The following is a 19,730-nucleotide window of genomic DNA, read 5'->3' on the forward strand; positions in this document are numbered from 1 at the left end:
CCCCCGTTCGCCCCTGGTTCCCCGGTTCACCCTTGGTTCCCCCAGTTCGCCCCTGGTTCCCCCGGTGCACACGGACTCGCGTGGCTGCTCCACGGGTTTATTACTACAAACATAGACGGGGAGGTTGGGGGGATGTGCCCCGGGATCCCCCGCAGAAGCAGAACAAGGCACACGGCGTGGGCAGCGCCGGGCTCTGCGGGAACGGGGGGCGCGGGGGTCACCCCGAACGGGCTGGGACGGGGCTGACCCCCATGTCCCCCCCTGCCTCGGGATGGGCCGGGACTGACCCCCGCACTCCCCGGCTCCCGCCGAGCCCTGCGCCCCGGCAAGGCAGGGAGGGTCACAGCTATGTACAGGGGCAGTGACAGCAAAGGGCTGTGCTCGGTGTGTACAAAATATACATCGGTAGTGTCCTTCATCTGCCGACTCGAACCCAAACCCCCCGCCCCGGTCCCCACAGACACCTCCAACGTTAAAACACGACACCAGCCCCTACCCACCGCCAGGAAACATGCACAGGCTGTGCCGAAACCGTGTCGGTGTGAGACCCCGCGCTGCGTCCCCGGGAGAGGCCGGCGGGGTCCGGGGTCCGGCGGCACGGGCAGGGTCCGGCCCCGCTCATGAGAGGCTCTGCTCGTCCTCCAGGTGCAGACGGGTCTGCTCGAAGAGAAGGGGCTGCGTGGGGCTGCCGGTGCCGCGGACGGGGAGCATCTTGGTGAAGTCGGATGAGCCTGGGTGAGGAAAAAGGAGTTCAGCCTCAGTAATGGGAGCCCTGGGGTCAAAGAGCTCTGGCAGGGGGCTCAGCCATCCCTCCTATCCTGGGCTGGCCACAGGAGACAGGGCTGGAGACAACTGCTCCATCCCCTCGGATGCAGGCTCAGTGCCTTGGGTGGGACACAGGACACTAAGGGGGGACATCTGCCACCGCCCTGGGGGAAGCCAGCAGGGGCCTGGATGTTCGTGGTGCCCACAAGGCAGCAGAGCCCGTGCTCAGCAGAAGTCAGTGGGGAGGGGTTTCTGCTGCCCTGCCTGGGGTCCTGGCACTCAGGGACAGCAGGGACGCTGTGCCAGGAATGGGAATGGAGCGGGGACAGAGCCAGCAGTGCACCCTAGCTGGTTTGCTGCCACCTCCTTCCCTGCCCTGATGGCCAGGACCAGCCCCATCCCCGCTCTCTGCCAGCATTCCCAGGAGGGCCCTGCTGCCCCACACAACAGGAATGCATAAAAAGAACAAGAAGACGTACCAGTTTACTCCTCTATACCAACAGAGCAGGAATCAGGACCCAGTGCTGCCCAAGACAGGAGGGAGGAAGGCAGACAGAGAGGGAAGGAGACATTAGAGAGGTAACTCAGAACAGACTGCGACTCTACGGAAGAAAACAGGCTGCAACAACAACAGTCAGAGGTGAGGACAGCACCGTGTCCCATGGCCGTGCTCGCCAGCAGAGCACGGCACACAGGGACCCTCCCTGCGGTGACAACACCGCCCCAGTCCCCCAGCAGCTGGCCCAGATGGCACTCCTCCCTCACCCTAAAGCAGGAACACATTTGGGARCACACAGGAGGCCTTTGTAACACAGAGCTGTGCTATGGAGTGGCTGCAGCCCGAAGAGGAGAAAGGAGGGGAAGGACAGAGACACGAGGGTGAGGGAGGAGGARAGAGAAGAGGGGCCGAGTTACCTCTGTGTTAGCCCCCCTGGCCCACAGCTCACTCTGCCCACTGCGAGCAAGCGGGAGCCTGTGCCTGGGCAGGAGCATTCCAGAACMATCCCAGCATTGTGGGGCACAGCTCCACAACCCCCCCGAGCCTGGAGCCAGGCAGCAGCTCAGGCCCCAATGGCACAGCCGTTACCTGGCAGGAAGACRTCGACCGGGGGGTCACTCTCGGACTGTGTCAGGCTCCGGCTCTCGCCGCAGCCGCCGTCCTGCAGCACATCCTCCACCGAGGGCTGGCGGCTACCTGGAACCAGCCCAGAGTGGCCCCTCAGCCCCAGCACAGCACCGCAGGGGCTCACAGCCATAGTGGGCCCAGGTCTTCCAYGTGAGGAAGCTCCCCGGGCCCCCCAGCCCCACTGATGTCCCAGGAGTGCCATTCAGATTGGCCCAGGTCACAGTGCCATCCTCGTGTGCCAAAAGGGGCCCAGTGCTCCTCTCTCACCCTGTCCTTGTCCCCTCTGGGTGCTGACTGAGCACCAGAGACCCATCCAAGGACCCACAGACACATCCTGTGTGCCTGGTACTGTGGATGTGCTCTCATCAGCACCCCAGTGGTCTCCTCAGTGGCGCAAGGACACAGCCCATGGCATGGAAAGATCCACTTGAGTAAAGCTCTGAGCAAGGCGAGATGCTTGGCAAATAAACCAGGGAGATGTGTGGATTTTGCTTCCCCCACTCCCAGAAAAGACCCCTGGTGAAGCACAGAGGCTCAGAGATGGACTTAGGGGGCTGGATGCTTCTGAGCTCATTYGTTCATTCCCCAGTTGCCCCTGTCCCACCACAACAGCAGTGGACACCGAGTGAGGTCTGGCTGCACCCACACCTACCCTGCTGCATGGACGAGGCCTCTTCCATCTCTTCCCCTGCCACGCTCTGTAAGGAGGGACAGCACAGGTTACTTCTGCAGCTGGAGGCCTTTGCTGTGCCACTGTCCTGCTCTGGCTTTCTCCAGGGAGCTGCACTCAGGGCCAGGGCTTGTCCCAGGGCAGGAGCAGGGGCCACCCCCAGCGCTGTGACACCACGGGCTGGGATGGAAGGGTTCTGCCAGCTGTGGGCACTGAAAGCTCTGTCAGGCCCAGCTCCCACCCCTGGCCCAAACACTGCTGGGCTCACCCAGGGTACTGGGGAAGGTCAGCTSTGACATTGCTCTAGCTGAGTGCTTCTCCACTCCCAAAGAGGTGTCAGGGGCACAGGGAGTGGCTACATCCTTCCCCGTGGAGCCCCAGGGGTAAATAAAGCAGCCAASACTCCTGGCTCCAGGCAATGGCCCTTCAGGAGGCATTTCCTATGTCCCATAAGCAGAGCACACTCACCTCTGGAGAGCTGGTCTCCCTCAGGACCAGCTCACCCCCGCTCAGCACCGGCTGCGAGTCGGAGTCCTCGGAGAGCTTCTCCTCATCCTCCTCATGGATCGGGGACGAGGGAGACCGTAGTGTGCTGCAGCAAGAGAAACTCCATTTGCAGGGAGCTGCCAGCACCCTGGGGCCTGGAGGGTTTGGGGCAGCACAAGCCAAATCTCATGAACAGAAGCTCAGACTGAATTCACCAGGGCCTCTGGTATTGGCTACATGGAGAGCAGCAGCAGGGTGGGACAGAGTCAAGGGTGCCAAACTCTGGCACGGCAACAACAGGCCAGGTCCCACTCTGCTCCTCAAACCTTCAGGGCTCCCTTCCCAAGCAAAAAWCTGGGCTGGAGCACAGTGAGGAGCGCCAGGAACAAATCCAGTCTGATCCCATCTCCTCACCTACACCCTCCATCACAGGGCCAACAAAGGAGCCTTCAGACAAGAAACTACAGATCTCAATTCAGCATTTTGTGCTCTGAAATTCAAGTCCCTCCTCTCCCTATTCCTTTGCTCCTGAGGAGCTCCAAGGAAAGCTGAAATCCACTAAGGTTTGGACATCACAGGTGAACTGAAGGACTAAGTGCATTGGGAAGCAGACATTTCCATCCAAAGTCTTTACTGTGAGGGTGATGAGGCCCTGGCACAGGGTGCCCAGAGCAGCTGTGGCTGCCCCTGGATCCCTGGCAGTGTCCAAGGCCAGGTTGGATGGGGCTTGGAGCACCCTGGGATAGTGGAAGATATCCCTGCCCATGGCAGGGGGTTGGAATGAGATGAGCTTTATTGCCCTTTCCATTCTGTGATTCTATGATTAAATTCTCCTTGTTAAAAATCCTCTTTCTTTTGGTGACAGAGCCAGCCCTTAGGGGACACAAGCTGTAACCTCACGCTGAACACAGGGACAATGTCCCAATTCTCTCCCCAGCACAGGCACCTGCTAACCTCCTAAAATTTTGAGTTAGCTGTGCAAGTGATGGGACCAGAGCCTATCCTGGCTCCCAGGGTGTGTGGCCACAAGGACGAGCTGACCCCGTGGCCTGCTGACCTGTCTGGAGACTTGCTGCGTTTGCCCTTTTGGTGGGCACCCTCCAGGGCTCTGTCCATGCCCACGAGYGGGCGGCTGGCAGGAGGCATCCCGTCCACCACGCCCGAGTAGCTGATCTCGTCATACAGAGGGGCCGAGGGCATGGAGGGCGACACGGAGCGAAGGCCGTTCAGCGCTTCCAGCAGGGAAATGGGCTCGTAGCCTGCGGGGATGTTATCAGAGCTCTGAGGGCGACAAACAGGGAGATGTTAGGAAAACAAACAGGGAGGTCCTGCTGGTGTCCAGCCCTGCCCTTCCCAGGCAGCCCAACCCCACAGCCACYTCCCCAGGACACCTCAGCTCCTTTCCTGGCAACAACCACGCATTCCCCTCAGGACTGTAACACTTGTGATGCTCCAGGCAAGTTTCCAGAGCAGTGCTTGAGAGATTGGGCATCCCCCCGATGTGCTTTCAAGAGCTGGGCAAGGAGGGTGAGAAAGGAGGTTCCCAAAAAGCTTCTATAAAGTACATTTGGATTTTTTTCTCSTGAAAGCTCCTCCAATGGTTCAGAGACCCTTGCAGCTCAATGAACATCTCCCTTGTGCTCCCAGCCATGGAACAGGCAGCTCATTCACAGCACCACCAGTGTCACCAAGGCAGAGCTGAAGGATTTGTGCACCAGCTGAGAGATGGTTCTTGAAGCCTACCCCAATTCTGCTTCTCCTATGCCCTCTTAGCTGCTAACACTGGCTCCCTKCACAGTCACCTCTGCTAAATGGCAGGAAAGGGATCACAGAACTACTGACCCCTTATGGAGGAAGGAAAATCACACCAATTCCAATTCCCTCTATAAATCACAAAGCTGCCAGTCAAAGGGACTCTTGCAAAGCCATTAAACCAACACGGGTTTAACTCCTAAAATCCTCCCAATTGTAGAGATCCCATAGACACACAGACAAATGGGGTTTTATGCTGCAWCCCAGGAGGCCACAGGCAGTTCAGCCCAGCCTGGTGCAAACAAAAAGGCAGTGCTGCAGCAGTCTAGGCTACACTAAACRGAGCTGCTTCAGCCCTGTGTCCTCAGGGAGGTGGTTCTAAGCTGTATAGAGGATGACATGGAGCTGCTAAGCTTGGCCATGAACCCCCACAGCTTCTGTGTATCCCATGTCCCAGTCACACAGCTGCAGATGAGCCTGCCCAGCAGCCTGTTCCATTTGGTGTGAGCTGAGYGCTGAACTGCCTCACGTGTGGTCACAGCAGGAGTTTGGTCTGACGGGGAGGGAACGAGTGGGGTCAACCATCAACCCACAACCCAGTACTGGTCCTGTGAGGGTTATGAGCTTTGAAGATAACCAGCTCAGCTAAACAAGGAATGGGTTCCCAGCTGCTGCCAGCTGTAGGTGGTGGAGCCAAAAGCAATCTCCAGAAAACTGTCATGTGCATAGAGCAGCTCAGCGGTGCTATTTTGTGGATGGACAAGTCGGGGASACAAAAACCCTTGGACTCACGTTGGGGACGTTTTCTCCTGGCTGTGCAAACCAGGCCCTGAGGGTTCAAAGACTGGGCTGCCCATTTGGGGTTGCTGTGGTGAAAGCTCAGGTGGCACAGCACAGCTCAGAGGCTGGAGGAGCATTTCCCAGCCAATGGCTGTGACACCGTCACTGTGACACTGCTCCCTTCTGGGACACTCACACTGTGCTCCCAGCACTGCTAGTCCCTGTGGGAGGCTTGCAGAGAGCCAGCTCATGCCAGAATTGCAAACCCAAACCCAACACCAGGTTTTCTCCAGACCTCACAAGCCCAGCAAGCCATGTACCTCACAAGGTGGAGCATCTGGGCCAGCTGGAGCAAAAGAAAACTGCGACTTCCTTGACAGAGATGACAGCCATGGCTGCATTTAATGGGAATACACAGAGAGGGYACAAACAGCCTTCCTGGCCTGGGGGCTCCCTCACTTTCCCCTTCCCAGCTCCTGGACCTACACAATTCATTCTATTCATGCTGTCCTCAGCACAGCATTCCAGTTACACACTCCCACACCAACTCTGAGAGTCCCCAGCCAAGAGAAGCTCCATCTTTCCCGTTTCCATAAAAGCAAACCACCCTGTCACAGCCAGTGTTCCTGACCAACACCAGCTGCACCTCCACATCTCAGCACCAGAAACCMCACCAAGATGTGCCCACAGCAAACTGCCAAGGGGATGAGGGAAGTGCAAGRAAGCTTTTGGGTGAACTGTGGAGGCTGCAGCAATGAAGCTGTAAAAACATCTTGGCCAGGGGACAGTCCCTGAGAGTCAGCATCAGACCCCAGTGCCAAACCGCTTCCTTCCTGTTTGTTCCTCCACAGGCAAACCAGAGAGGTCAGTGATCATCTGTGCAGGGTGTGAGCATCTCAGTGCCATTGTGAAGGATGTGGAGTGTCACAGCCTGCCAGGGGCACAGGCCAAAGCCAGYGTGTCAGCGAGCCCTCGTGTGTGACACTGCCACGTGCAGGTGACACTGCTGGCAACCAGACCAGTCCACTTACTGTTCTCACTTCCCTTCTAGGCTTCCTGCTGGGCAGGGAGACAGAGCTCACCTTAAGGGATTTAAAGGGACGCTGTCAAGAGAAAACCATGTTTTAAGGAAGTTGTTTCTTGAGATTAGTGACAGGAAGAGACACACAGCATCTCCTCACCTCGCTGCAGGTGACACACCACGCTCTGCTTCACAGCCACCCTCGGGGCTTCTCCACTACCCTGTTCCTTAGCCCCAGCTGAAGGCAGCAGAGGGCAGGTGGATAAACCCGGCGTTTTTCTGTGTATCTGTTCTTGTGAAAGCCTGCAGGATGATCTGGATGCAGATCTCCTTCTCCTCACTCTGATCTTGTGTGTCTCCCCAGAGCCAGCTGCACAACAGCACTGCTCAGGCAATGAGCTGCTGCCCTCACCACACTGGGGACATGCAACTGGGCCCTGAGGCCACCAGCACCACACTTCCCATGGCACACTCCCTCAGCTGCATGCCGAGAGCCAAACTGGAACCCCTCTGCCCCATTTTCCCAGCTCCCACCATCATGCCCACAGTCTGACACTTTTCTGTTGAAAGAAGAAACCTTCTGATCCTGAGGAGTATTTGTTTCCTCCTGTGCAGTTTTGTTACTAATCCATGGCAGTTCAGCAGGTTGCCAAGAAAGGCTGCACTGCTCAGGAAGCCCTCAGTGGAGGGTCTGACCAAACCTCCCGAGGCACCAGGGCCACCAGCCATCAGCCCAAACAGCTCATGCACCCACCAGCTGCTTGCTCAGGCTGAGACCAGACCCAGGCTCTGCACAGGGGCCCACCAGGTACTCACAGAGTGCTCATCATGGTCCACGCTCTGTGCCAGGACAGGGCTGAAGGACACCGGCGACAGAGCCCCCGGCTTCTTCCTCACCGCGCGGATCTGCAGCAGGGCACGGAAGGCTGGGAGAGAACACGAGGTGGTGACTGCACAGCCCAGCAGGGCCAGGCCGTGCCAGAGCTCCTTGCCTTGCCACAGACACACAGCTGGCATGAGGGAGCTCTGCTGTGCATGGGGAGTGGGGCCATGGGGCACGCCAAAGCCAAGAGATGGGCTCGGGCTTTGATCTGCTAGCCAAAAATGTCTGGGTACACAGAGCCCTTGTGGAGAACAAGCACTGCCWGCCCAGTACAGTCATGGACAGGATGCTTCAGGTACTGGACAAGTGTAGAGGCCCAGAAAAGTTCCCTTAAGGGTAGGTCATGACAGCACAGTAAGAAAAACGTGAGCTTGGCCTCAGGAGTGCACTACAGGCTGTGTGGGGGACTCATCAAAACCCCTCTGGGTTCATTTAGACCCCACAAACCTCAGCCCTGGGGTCCAGCTGTGGTGGTGAAGGGCTCCAGCTGGAGGGTTAGTGGCTGTACTCCTGTCTCCAGCACAGCCACCCCTCAGTCCTCCCACCACCACAGCTTTGATCTCCTCTCCCTGCACATCTCCTCTATCTGCAGATCTTCAATAATCTTTGTTTCTCTATGCCAAGGGCACACACAAACAAGCCAGACATCTGTTCTGATGCAGCTGTGAGAACCTGCCAGGCATCTYCCTCATTCTTGTTGCACCCAGCCCCTTCAAGACCAGCCTAGAGCCAGAGAACAGAGGCGCAAATCTATCCTTGCTGTCTCTGCACTCCCTGGAATTAGATTCCCAGGAAGTCTGAGATGGGGACATTTTCCAAATACAACCTAGTGCCTTGCAGCTTGCAGATGAGACAATGCTGTTCCTGTGTTTTATGATGTGTTACTTATAGTCAAAGCTGTCTGGCACTTCCTCTGGTAAGATCTTGCTTTTGGTTACTGCATCTTTGCCATGTTTGGACTGTTTAGACTTAATTTCTCAGGCCAAATATCTGTCTTAGGCTCTTTATTTCTTTTCCTGAGTATTGTCAGTTAGAAACAATCAAATACCTCAGAGACCAGGGGGTAAAACACATAATCTGCCCCTTCCAGCAAAAATAAATATTTCTCAAGGGCCTCCTGTGCCTCTGTGCTTTTGAGAAAAAGACACGGAATTCAGCAACTGCTGCCTGAGTGTCAAAACATGTATTTGATTTTTCCCATCTTTTGGGAGCTGAGCAATTCAGGGGTTAAGAAAACCCTCCTAATTCCTGGCAAAGCAAAATACTCCAAACTGACTGTTACCTCATCTCTGCCTCCTGGTGAAATCTGGGAAAGGTTATCAGAGGAAAAAAGAAATCATGCTATGTACTTGGACAACCCTCCAGGGGTGCTGGCAGCTCTCTCAGCCAGAAACCCTCAGGATAAAGCTTCTCGAGCCCTTCTTTGGGGGATTTCCCATCACCTGCACCAAAACACCAGAACTGCTGACATGGCACAGCCCAGAGCACCTGCAGCTTCAGATCCACCCCAGGGAGAAGGTGAGTGGCCAGGGAGGCACTGGACAGAGAGCCATTCTCCTCTCCTGTCCGAGGACATTTATTTTAAGYGCCAGGAACCTCCTGATGCCATCGAGAGCAGGAGCACGTGCAATGCTGAGCCTTGGGGTGGGGCACATAACAAAGCTTCCTCTCCCAGCCTGCACTGCCTTATCAGGAGCCAGGGGGACTCACGGAGCCKGCAGATGGGGCAGTTGTTGGCCTGGTAGCGCAGGGTGTCAGCACAGGAGTTGCAGAGGCAGAGGTGGCGGCAGGGCAGGATGAGGGTGTCCCGCAGGTCYGACAGGCAMACCACACACTCGTTGCTGTTGTCGCTGTTCTCGTCGTCTGAAGGCTGCAAGGAGRGGTGAGAGGTTGGCACGGAGACATGAAGGTGATGCAGGAGTGAATATGATKGGGTGTCCTGGCATCCCTTTCTCACTTCAGTCCCACGTGGGACACTGCCCTGGGGCTGGCAGCCCTCCCTGGTCATTGCTGCCAGGACAGAGTGTGCAGCTCACCTGTGTTCTCTGGAGTACAGAGCTTTGTCTTTAAAATGTAAAAGTTAAAGCTGTGAGAGCTATGCCAAGCTGCCAAGGGACTGGAATCTGGGGGAATTTCCTACCCAAAAGTCTGTGGAATTTCTCTCTTTGCAGCTCTCAGTGGGAGTTTTCAAAAAAGCAAGGTGCAGCCCACAAAGCCCTGCTCACACTCCTTCCTCTCAGGGCACTGCACTGTGAATGCACAGCAGAGATGTCCYTCCCCAGAGCCATGTTCTGTCCAGAGGGGACCTCTTTTGGGGCAGGGATTCCCTTTGACTGGGGCTGACCAAGAACAAGCTCCTGACAGCCTGGTGRCTCCAGGGTCAACAGGGAAGTGAATTCTTTGGCACTCTGGCCTTTCTTCCCTATAGAGAGTGCAGCCCCAAAAGGAGCTGTGTGCTGCCTTCATTCCAGCCATGCTGGCCCACTTCCACAGAGTAAGTGAGTGGCTCTCCTGAACCTCCTGTGCTGGCACAAGCTCTGATGCAGCTGCAGGAGAACCAGCCCAGGGTGCTCACCTGCCCACAGCTACCCTGGTAAAAGGGTTGGTGGGCACCCATTCAACATAAATGTGCATTCACTCATCTTTCAGTCACTCAGAGCCTCACAAAGGGGATTACAGACACTGAGCAAGCTGGGAGGAGAAATTCACTCTCTAACCACAAGACTGRCACCAAAAGACAGCACAGTCTCCCCAGTGATGTCACAGAAGTTGTACCAGAGCCCACCATGATGGCCCAGAATGGAGCACCCTCCCCCTTCACCTGGAGTCCCCTTGGCCACCAGGGCTAACATGTGCCACACCATGGGCAGCCTCGGTGTAAACAGCAATTGTGCTGCTGCCACATCCTCTCCCAGCCTTTTTTTGGAGGGAGGGAAGGAGGGCAGGCTCTTTGCTGTCCCACTCACATGGTCTGCTGAGTAAGGAAGGAAAAACAAAAATGGCCCCAGCCCACTTGTCTGATGGGCCACAAACATGGGATTGCTGGATCAAGAGAATCATCACAAGACTCTGGAGGGACTGAAGAGAAGCCCTTGATCCTGTTCAATAGAAAAATCTTGGAAAAGACTTCTCCCTCCTGCCTTTTMAGGTGCTACCTGTTGGCACAGGCAGATAGGTATCACAGGATGCTCTGGGCAGGACATTGGAGAAGAAATCCTGCTCGTCTTGCTTTGTGGCTACTCCTCTGTTTGCAAACCATGGACTCCACAGCCTGGAGGAAKTGGATGCCAAGGCCAGCACTGGGTACACTCCACAGCCCAGGTGGCAGCAAAGGGCAGCTCTACAAAGGCTGAAGGAAGAATAAAGCAGTCACAGAACCTGTGCAGGGCTGTGCAGCAGCTGGGATCCAGCAACAGCTCCTGCCTCAAGGTGGGAAATGTTCCTGGTTCTGGCACTTGCATTCACCTCCCTCAGGGATGCTGTGCTCCCTCCTCCTGGGGAATGCAAGAGGGAGTGTCTCTGGACACTGGCAAGCCCCAGAGAGCTCAGTTCTCTAAAACACTACAGGAATATTCAAAACCCTCAATGAGAACCTGATGGAGCCACAGAAGCAAAGCACAGACACCAGGCATGACTGCCTTGACTGCAGAGAGGCAGCAACAGTGGCCCACAGCTCTCTACAAGCCCTAAAAATCAGTGCTCAGACACACCCCTGGGGCACTGATGMCCTTCTCTCCAAGCAATCCCAGCAACTGGGAACATACTCCAGAGCCTCATGCTGCCTAAAATTACCTCAGCACAACTCCACTGACTGTTGGGGCCTGACACCAGGGATGATCTGTCATCCCTGGGCTTCTTTGGTGCCTGCAGGAATAACCCAGACTTGMCTCTGGGAATCACCCCCACACTGCCTTGACAAATCTGACAGTAAAGCTCAAAAGCAGAAGGTGCAGGCTGGAAACCCTCAGCCCGGGGAGTCTCTTGAGCACCTTTACCTTGGTCTCCTGGTTGTTTTTGTTCTCGATGCCRTAGATCTCCTGGAGCAGGTAGCTCACYCGGTCAACCTAGGGGAGAACACCACAGTTGGAGTGACAGCTGCTCTGTCCTTGCTGGTTTATAACCATCTTCCCTCCCTCCCTGTGACAAATGTCCCTTTTACACTCACAGCTTCCCTGTTGTGACGTGAAAACGTTAATAAGAACAAATACTGCAGAGGAGAGCTGGGAGAAGGAGTCTCTCCTTGCTCAAAAAGTAGAGCCCATCCTGCCTGGTCTGGGCAGGGAGCAACAAAAGTGGCCAGCTGGGCTGTCAAAATAATCTTAAAAGCAAATATTCTGCTTGTCCCAGAGATGAAGAGGGAATACCCACCCACAGCTCAGACAACGCAGAGGAAATCAGCCTTCCACAGTCCTCTCCTCTGTGAAGTACTGCTTAACTTTAACCAAGATGAACTTCCACCCATTTTTGTAACCTCAGCAAGGTGCTGTGCCAGCAGGTCCTTACTGGCACACCAGTGGCAGCACATCAGCTCCCTATTCATCCCCTGGGACCATAAGGTCAAGCTATGGAGGACAGATAAACCAAGTCCCTTAGCATGTCAAGCACTCAAGGAAAACTCTACACTAGTGCAACATCATTTACTGCCATCCCCAGACCCTTGGTGGCACCTCTAAATTGGCAGGTGTGGTGACAGAAATGCTCGAGGCACAGGTGGAAGTTGCTCAGAGCCCAGCATGGGATGCAATCCTCCAAGCCATGACTTCTGCAAACTGGCAGCTGCCTGCAAACCTCCCCCAGCAGCTGAATTACAGCACTGAGGCAGTCAATAGTCAGACCTATTAAATATCTTTACTGATGAACTGGATGAGGGCATCAAATGTACCMTTAGTAATTTCACAGACAACACTGARTTTGGTGGGAGTGTAGATMTGCTGGATGGTAGGAAGGWTCTGCAGAGGGATCTGTAACTCCAGGGGAGTTTCAGGATAGATACCAGGAAGAATTTCTTCACAGAAAGGGTTGTCCTTTTCTGGAACACTGGAATGGGCTGCCCAGCATCCCTGGAGATGTTCAAGAAATGGTTGGATGTGACACTCAGTACCCTGGGCTGGTTGACAAGGTCAACAGGTTGGACTCGGTGATCTTGGAGGTCTTTTCCAACCTAAATGATTGTGGGATTCTGTGATCTGGTGCTACACAGCAGCTTCCCCAGAGCAGGATGTGTTCCTCCACACAAACCTTCATGACAGATAAAAAGGTGAGTGGGTTGCAAGGTACCAAACAGGCACATCTCCCAAACAGGGGAAAGGAAACACTTTCCTGCCATCTCCAGTAGCTGTCCAGCTCACACCAYGCAGTGAAGCCAAGCCACCAGCACCCCAGTGCTAAAAAGGGCTGGTCAATCCCAAAAAGGGCCTCTGTAATTTGCATGTCTAACTGGCCTCTCTCCTCTTGTCACTGCTCAGAAGGGGAGAGGCTCTGCCATGGGATTCCAGTGCTGCAGAAGGTGACACATGCCAAGGTGGGGGCAGGAGCTGGCTGCATCCAGCCCGTTGGCCAGTCCAGAAATGCTCTGAGCTGGGACACAGCAGCAATAACAAACTGATTCCAGAGTCTCCCTGTGTAACTCAGTGTGCAGCTCACAGACAATCTCTGCTAGGCCTGCATTTCATGGCATGTGAATGACCAGCTGTTGGACTGCAGAGCAAAGCCCTCTGCAGCAGCTCACAACTCACCCAGGAAGTTTGGGAACAATWATGAGGGAGATGTCCTGTTGTAACYTGGCATTTCAAAGCCTWKTTSCAGCATCTTGRCTCCTCAGAGGATCATGATGAGCCACAGTGAGTGCAGAAGTTCTCAGCTCAAAGCATTAGAAGAGGTCAAGAAGAAAGAGACCAAAGTCTCTGCAGGAGCCTGTGTTCCTTWTGACTACTTCCCTCTAAAAATCCTGAGCAGCTCCTGTCCCAGTRGGGAAAGGGTGAGCAGCGCACTAAAGCTCTTACTAGGAAGAACTCTAGGTTTTACGAGTGGGAGTAATTGAGCAGTAGGTGGTTGTACACAATACTTCACCTTCACGTTTCTCCAACCCATCCCACGCCACATCATCCTTCCAAAGGCTTCCGCTGCTATTTTCAGCCTTGGCGGATGCACAYGGAGCCACTGGCCAAGCCCAGGTCAGGTTTTTCTGATGATCCATCTGTTTGTATTCATCCACACTGACTTTCTTCACYCAGGTTGGTGCTTACACTACAACTGATCTCAGCACAGAGCAATTCAGCTCATGGGCTGCTGCTTCCTGATCAAGGCCCACAAAAGATGCCCAGAGCCCTGGCAGTGGCAAGGAGGGAAAGGCAAAAGAAAAGCGGGGAAGGCAAAGAATGTACAATATTATACAGATGGTTTATTCCAGACAGACTTTACACCTCTGYTCTGTGCTCACAAGGATGCAGATGCTATCTCAGTCTCAGTGGTACTGTCTGTTCTAACAAGAGCTTTCTTCTATTTCAAAGCCACAGGAGAGAACTTACAAGCAYTACATTTTACAAACTGCCAGTAAAATAGAAATACCCACAGCCAAACACTGAGTGGGAAGGTTACACACCCTGCCAGCCACAAAGACAGACAAGTACACGCTGTTTCACTGCAGGAGTCAGCTAACCATGCTGTGGTAGGGTGGAGCTTCCCTGGACAGCATTCCCAGCCAGACCCTCCATTTGGGGAGCCTGGAGTGCTGAGTGGAGAAGGTGAACACACTGCCTTAGTGTGTACAGTAACCCAACACCGACTCACACCATGTAAGCAGAGGTTTAAAGATAAAAAAAATTTACACACAACCCCCCCCCCACAAAAAAACCCACCAGTGGGATTAATTAATGGATTTTGATGAGCAAGTTTGAAGGACAGGCCCAGAGTCTCTGCACAGCATTGGTGAGGCAGACAACGAATTACCACATGCCATCTTGAGCTACAATTACTGATAGTGCTTGTAGCCCTTTTCTGACCCAGGGACTGGAATGAACATCTTGGAGCAAATAGTGTCTTATTAAGCCACTTAATGACCTTCTTCATAGTAAAAGGCTATTTAGTTCAAATGAGAAATCCCTAGCTATCAAGTAAGCAGATAAAGTAAAACTTATTTAAAGCCAAGACACAGCACACAGCTAAAGCTGAAAGGATCAGCCACGAAAATGTCATCTTCCTTCAAGATATATCAAGCTGCTCCTTGCAGCAGAATCACTACCAAATTTCTTTTCAGAAGCTGAAATTCTTGGCAATCTTAGCAATCTGCAGTTGGTTATGTGTTTCTGACTATGCAGAGCTGGATGCAACCTCAATCTTGGTAAGGCACTACCCAGCTCCTGCACATCACACCACACCAGGATGGGGRACAAAAGAGCAAAATTAAGGGTTGCCAGCACCTCACTGCCTTTGTTTATGATATCTGAGCTAAGGAGGTGAGATCTCAGGCTCTCAGTGAACACCAAACCTTCCCCCTGAGTACACCAGCAAGTCTTTAACGAAGAGTAGACACTGAACAGGTACTTACGATCTGCTTCTGCTTTAGCGGTTTCACAGAAAAACTGCCATCAACGTGCTAGCAGGAAAAAAAAGGACATGAATTAAATAGCTGGAGTGTATACAAATCAGAGCAGACATATCTCAGAGCTGGTGTCTGCCAGCTAAGGGGAAGTTAGGGTGTGTATCAGCAGGATGGCCTGGATAGCAATCCCTCCCAGCAGAGTTAATGGAACAGGATATTGGAGTGCTCCTGGTGTTCTCCAGTGCAGGGCCAGGTGGACTTGGCTCGAGTTAAACCTGGCTGAAGTGGGTCAGAGCACACATAAAACTCCCCAGGCACGCTGGATGCATTCAGGTTGCAAACAGTCCAGCTGGGTGCAGACACTTCTCCAGTCAGTCCAGCAAGACTTGGCAGAGGATATTTGTTAACACCTCAAAYAACATCCAGTGACAGAGTCACTTGAGGCCACAGCCCTGAGAGAGCAAGGGACTGGCTTGAGGCTGAGAACAAGGTTTGTCCACTGGATGGAGTCAGAAACAAGTTCCACGTGCTCCACATCCCCYGAGTGTGAGCCTTTCATTTGCTCAGTGGCAGCAGGCACAGCTGGAACAATWCTGTGCATGCCTGGTGCCAGAATTAGTGATGGGAGCAGCGTGCCAGTTCTACTCTCCCCATCATCCACCAGCACCACTAAACTGAAGGMAACCAACTCTCCTGTCACAGCCTAGAGAGCAGCAGAGGAGACTCAGGGAATGCTCCAAGCAGGTCCTGTGAACAGCTGCAGATCTGCATCTGTTTGCTGAAGGAGTCTCAGAAGGAAGGTACAACAACATTGCGCCACAGACAAAACAGTCCTGTTTTCAGGCAAACAAGTTCCTGCCTTTGGAGGAACTGCAAGGTCAGACTACACACAGGATCAAGGTTATTCTTCTGATCTTAGAGATACATATAAGTAGCAAGTTACCAAGTCCTGCTGGTCTGTCTTTCCTCTGAACAAGCTCCGGGGATCAGCAGTGCTCATTTATCAAGGACCTCCCCTGGATTTATGGACCTAAACTTCAAAAGCTGCAATTACTTTAAGGATGGGAAATATATTTTAACCAAACAGGGAGGATGAAGAACTCAACATGTACTTTGCCTTGTGACTTTTTATTAAAAGGGAGATTTTAATCTTTTTTTAAGCATCCAGTAGAAGATGAGAGGTAAGAAGTGGCTGAACTATGACTGAAAGATTCCAGTGCCTTGTTTTTTCACATGAGCCAGAGGAAACTACAGAAACATCCCTGCCCTGGTCCTTGGGGTGCTGCAGCTGACTCCATCTCATTTCTGACAGATCTACAATTGCCAGCCTGCAAAGCCAGTGCTCAGAGCAGCCTTTCTAACAGGGGAAAACTCATTTTCCTCATAGACCAAGTCCAACAAAAAAGCAACCTASAACACTTAGAGCATCTTCCAGCCATGTRGCTTCCTTAGGACTGCATGTGATTMCCATGCCCTCTGACTCARCGGGTCACCATCCACATTATCCACCTCAGAGGAACAGAATTAGGGCCTGGCAGGAACCAGGCTGATTGAGATACAGAAGTCAGCCACCTGCCAGCTTGGGAAGTGGGGAATTTCCATCAGCACAGCAYTGATGCTGCTCCCCTGTACATTGCCAGCTCTGCTCCAGCACCTCTTGCCTCACCTCAGCATGTCACTACAACTATCACCCAGCCAGGAAATGTGTCTGCAGTATTATCACAACCAGACACCACATGGTTATGTCATGGATAGGTCCAGTTATGGATCTTGCAACTATTTTCAGGGTCCAGATATCATGGGAAGAGAGTCTGGGATCAAGGCTGGTGCAGACAGCTTGGCCTTACCATGTAGGAAGGGGTCAGCTACACCAAATATACCACCCAAACCAGTGGAGCTCAGTCTTTAAACAGCATAGATCTCRATCCTTTCAGAGGGTTTGGTCCTGTGTGTAAACTCAGGCCTAGCAATGGTGCAAAAGGGTCTGGACACAGCAAATCCAGTTCTGCAGAGATCACAAGGTCCTGGAAAACTGCACAGCAGCAGCCATAGCCCACACCTTCCACAGTCCCACACCCTCTCCACGCACAGGAAACACCCCTGCATTCCCTGAGTGACCAGCTCAGGTACAAATGATAATTACAGGCTGCACAGGAGCTGCTGCAAACCATTCTTTGTACTACAACAGCACCCAGGAACTCGAGTCACAGGCCAGGACTCCACTGTGCCAAGTGTTATATAAACACAAACTAATGACCTGTGGAAATGTTTACATACACAAGAACAGGGACAGAGGGATAAAAAAAAAACAACACCTCATTTACCTTTTCAAAGGCAGCCAGAAGAACATGGGCATGACCAGTGACCTCAACCACCACTGCAMAAAGAGAAAGAGCAGACCTGGTTAAACCTTCCAAACAGCACAAGCATAGAAGTATCCTGAGCTGAATTTTAGTCCATGGACAATTTCTGAGCTGCCATCTGTTATATTTTCACCTTCTCCTGCATTTAAAATTTTTCTTATCTTCTCATCARGTTGGTTCAGAACAGAGCAAGAAYAAAACCCTGCTGGGCTCTGTGGTGGGCCCTACACAGCCACGCCTTCGTTGCCCTGGATGCTCTAAACTATCCCACTTTATTTGCAGAGGTTGGAAAGAGACAGTAAAACAAAGCATTCAGTGGGATTATTCTCCTGTCCCCTCAAATTYCTGGGTTTAATTACCTGAATTTATCACAGATCTATCTGGTTTAACAGCAATTGGCAGCACTTTCAGCCCTGTTACTTATCACTTAATTTCACTCTAGTCAGACTGCCTATAAAACGTTTATTTCTCATACTGACTTCAGACACTGAAACATCTCTGTCCAGTTTTTTTCCCCCAAAGACAAGCATTTTCCCTCTTCCAACGGGAAAGGGTTGTCAGAGGTTTCAGTATTACATTCCTGGCTCCCTCAGCAAATACAGAAAGGAGGAGGTGAGGAGCAATCCCAGCCTCTCTCACTCAGGACTCAGAGGTTCTGTTCAGCTCCAGCTGGTTGGATCCTTTTCCTGAATTCTGTTCAGACTCATGGAAATGGGAGACAGAGTTTGTGAAGGAGTCACAGAAAGAAGGGAAGATATGGAATCACCTCCTTCTGCCTGGAGCAATGAGGGCTGTGYTCAGCACAGGCACAAGAGCTGGTGGGCAGCTCTGCCAGGAAGGTTCAGCTCAAGGAAGCAGCTCCAGTGCTGTAAAAAGGGAAAGGAGCTCCACGGCTTCCTTTGGGCTGCCAGAACAGCACAGACAACAGAGGAACCATTCCCTGGACTATGGCACACAGGTCTTATTTGGAAACAGCCATATGTGAGAGAGATTTGCCTGCAGATCTGCTGCATAACTGAGGCTGGTCATGGCAATTTGGGTGGAATCAGGAACACAATGAAATGCAGAAAAAAAGGGGGTTAAAGCTGGGAATTAATTTACTTGCTCCTCCCACTGCCAGCCAAGAGCAAGGCTGCTGTAGCTCTCATAGTAAATGAAATTCAGGTCCTTTCCCTCAGTTGGAATAGCTGAGGTAGGCTAATAGGAAGAGGAAACAGAATTCATATCACACTACATTCCAGGAGTGTGTGTGACTGGAGTGGTGTGACCTGCTCTGTGCAGCACCTTCCCTGCCTGTTCTGATCCTCTCCYTGGGAACAATCCCACTGGCAGCAAYGGGACAGGGCTAACACTGCAAGCCATGGCACAGTTCAATCCAAACCAGCATCTCCCKGGCTGCTATTTTAATTTACCATCCAATCTTATTTAACACAAGCAGTTCCAGGCCAGCTGTAATTTTCCAGGTGCTCCAAACACACCAGGACAGCTCCTTCCAGTCCCATCAGTTAAAAAAAGAACCAAAATACATAACAATTTCCTCAAATCTCACTTAAGTGTCACACATTTTTGTGCTGATATTCTTTCCAGGAGGGCATTTAAAAGCAGTTGGTTTTCTAGGTTATTAAAATAGATGGGAGTACACTATTGCCTAAGACTGGGCATGGTATGTGCATAAATGTATGCTTCCYATACTGCCTCCTGTTCTATTTTTGATCTTTCTAGACATGCCCAGCATTAGAGAATATAAATACCTTGCCAAAAGTTCCATAAACAGAGGAAGGTGTTTTATATTTATGGTGGAGAAATACACATATATGTCGATTTTACTAACAGTGCCTGAAAGCACTAAAAATAGATGCACTTTAGAAGTAATTTCCTTTATGTTGCACTGTGCTTTGTTAGTCACACTTTAAATTGGCTTATTCAGTTCTATTTCTGTCTGCTTGGAAGGCTGTAAAATAACGTAATGAGTTTCTGGGYTTTTTCACATCTCTAACACAAGAAACTGAGCAAGTGACTGACCTGAACAATGCATCAACAATGGATTTTTTCTTTTCTAATGATCTTAAATTTTGTACAAAATGTTATGGAAGTGAAAAGCTGGTCCTGCTGACCATAAAACCTCTGAATTTCAAAGAAAATGTGMTTTCTTTGTGCYCTTTTCATTGCTGACACTTTAAATRAGGCAAAAGCACACAATCCCCTRAGGGAAATACCATACAAGGTGAATAGTAATCTAAGAGTAATAACCTAAATATTCATTGGACTTCCCTCTGCAAAACAGCAGTGTGCTTTAAAAATAATCATTAATTAATCATAATTACTAATTATGATTAGCTATTAA

The 19,730-nt window shown here is 52.1% G+C and overlaps 1 protein-coding gene across 1 annotated transcript in view; it reads right to left on the minus strand.

The window, feature by feature from the left end:
* Positions 1-51: 51 nt before the first annotated feature.
* Positions 52-19,730, minus strand: part of MGRN1 (mahogunin ring finger 1) — a 50,249-nt gene continuing 30,570 nt past the window's right edge. Inside the window, exons 7-17 of the mRNA XM_057372400.1 lie at positions 17,348-17,400; positions 15,030-15,077; positions 11,479-11,547; positions 9,194-9,353; positions 7,417-7,526; positions 6,611-6,682; positions 4,105-4,328; positions 3,030-3,153; positions 2,540-2,589; positions 1,853-1,956; positions 52-731 (exon numbers count right to left, since the gene is read on the minus strand). Of these exons, the coding sequence (XP_057228383.1) occupies positions 619-731; positions 1,853-1,956; positions 2,540-2,589; positions 3,030-3,153; positions 4,105-4,328; positions 6,611-6,682; positions 7,417-7,526; positions 9,194-9,353; positions 11,479-11,547; positions 15,030-15,077; positions 17,348-17,400 (1,127 nt within the window). The 3' untranslated portion in view covers positions 52-618. The remainder of the gene's footprint in view (positions 732-1,852; positions 1,957-2,539; positions 2,590-3,029; positions 3,154-4,104; positions 4,329-6,610; positions 6,683-7,416; positions 7,527-9,193; positions 9,354-11,478; positions 11,548-15,029; positions 15,078-17,347; positions 17,401-19,730) is intronic.

This window comes from Malurus melanocephalus, unplaced genomic scaffold, assembly GCF_030028575.1.
Source record: "Malurus melanocephalus ecotype Western Australia unplaced genomic scaffold, MMel_1.1 scaffold_170, whole genome shotgun sequence".
Classification (NCBI taxonomy): domain Eukaryota; kingdom Metazoa; phylum Chordata; class Aves; order Passeriformes; family Maluridae; genus Malurus; species Malurus melanocephalus.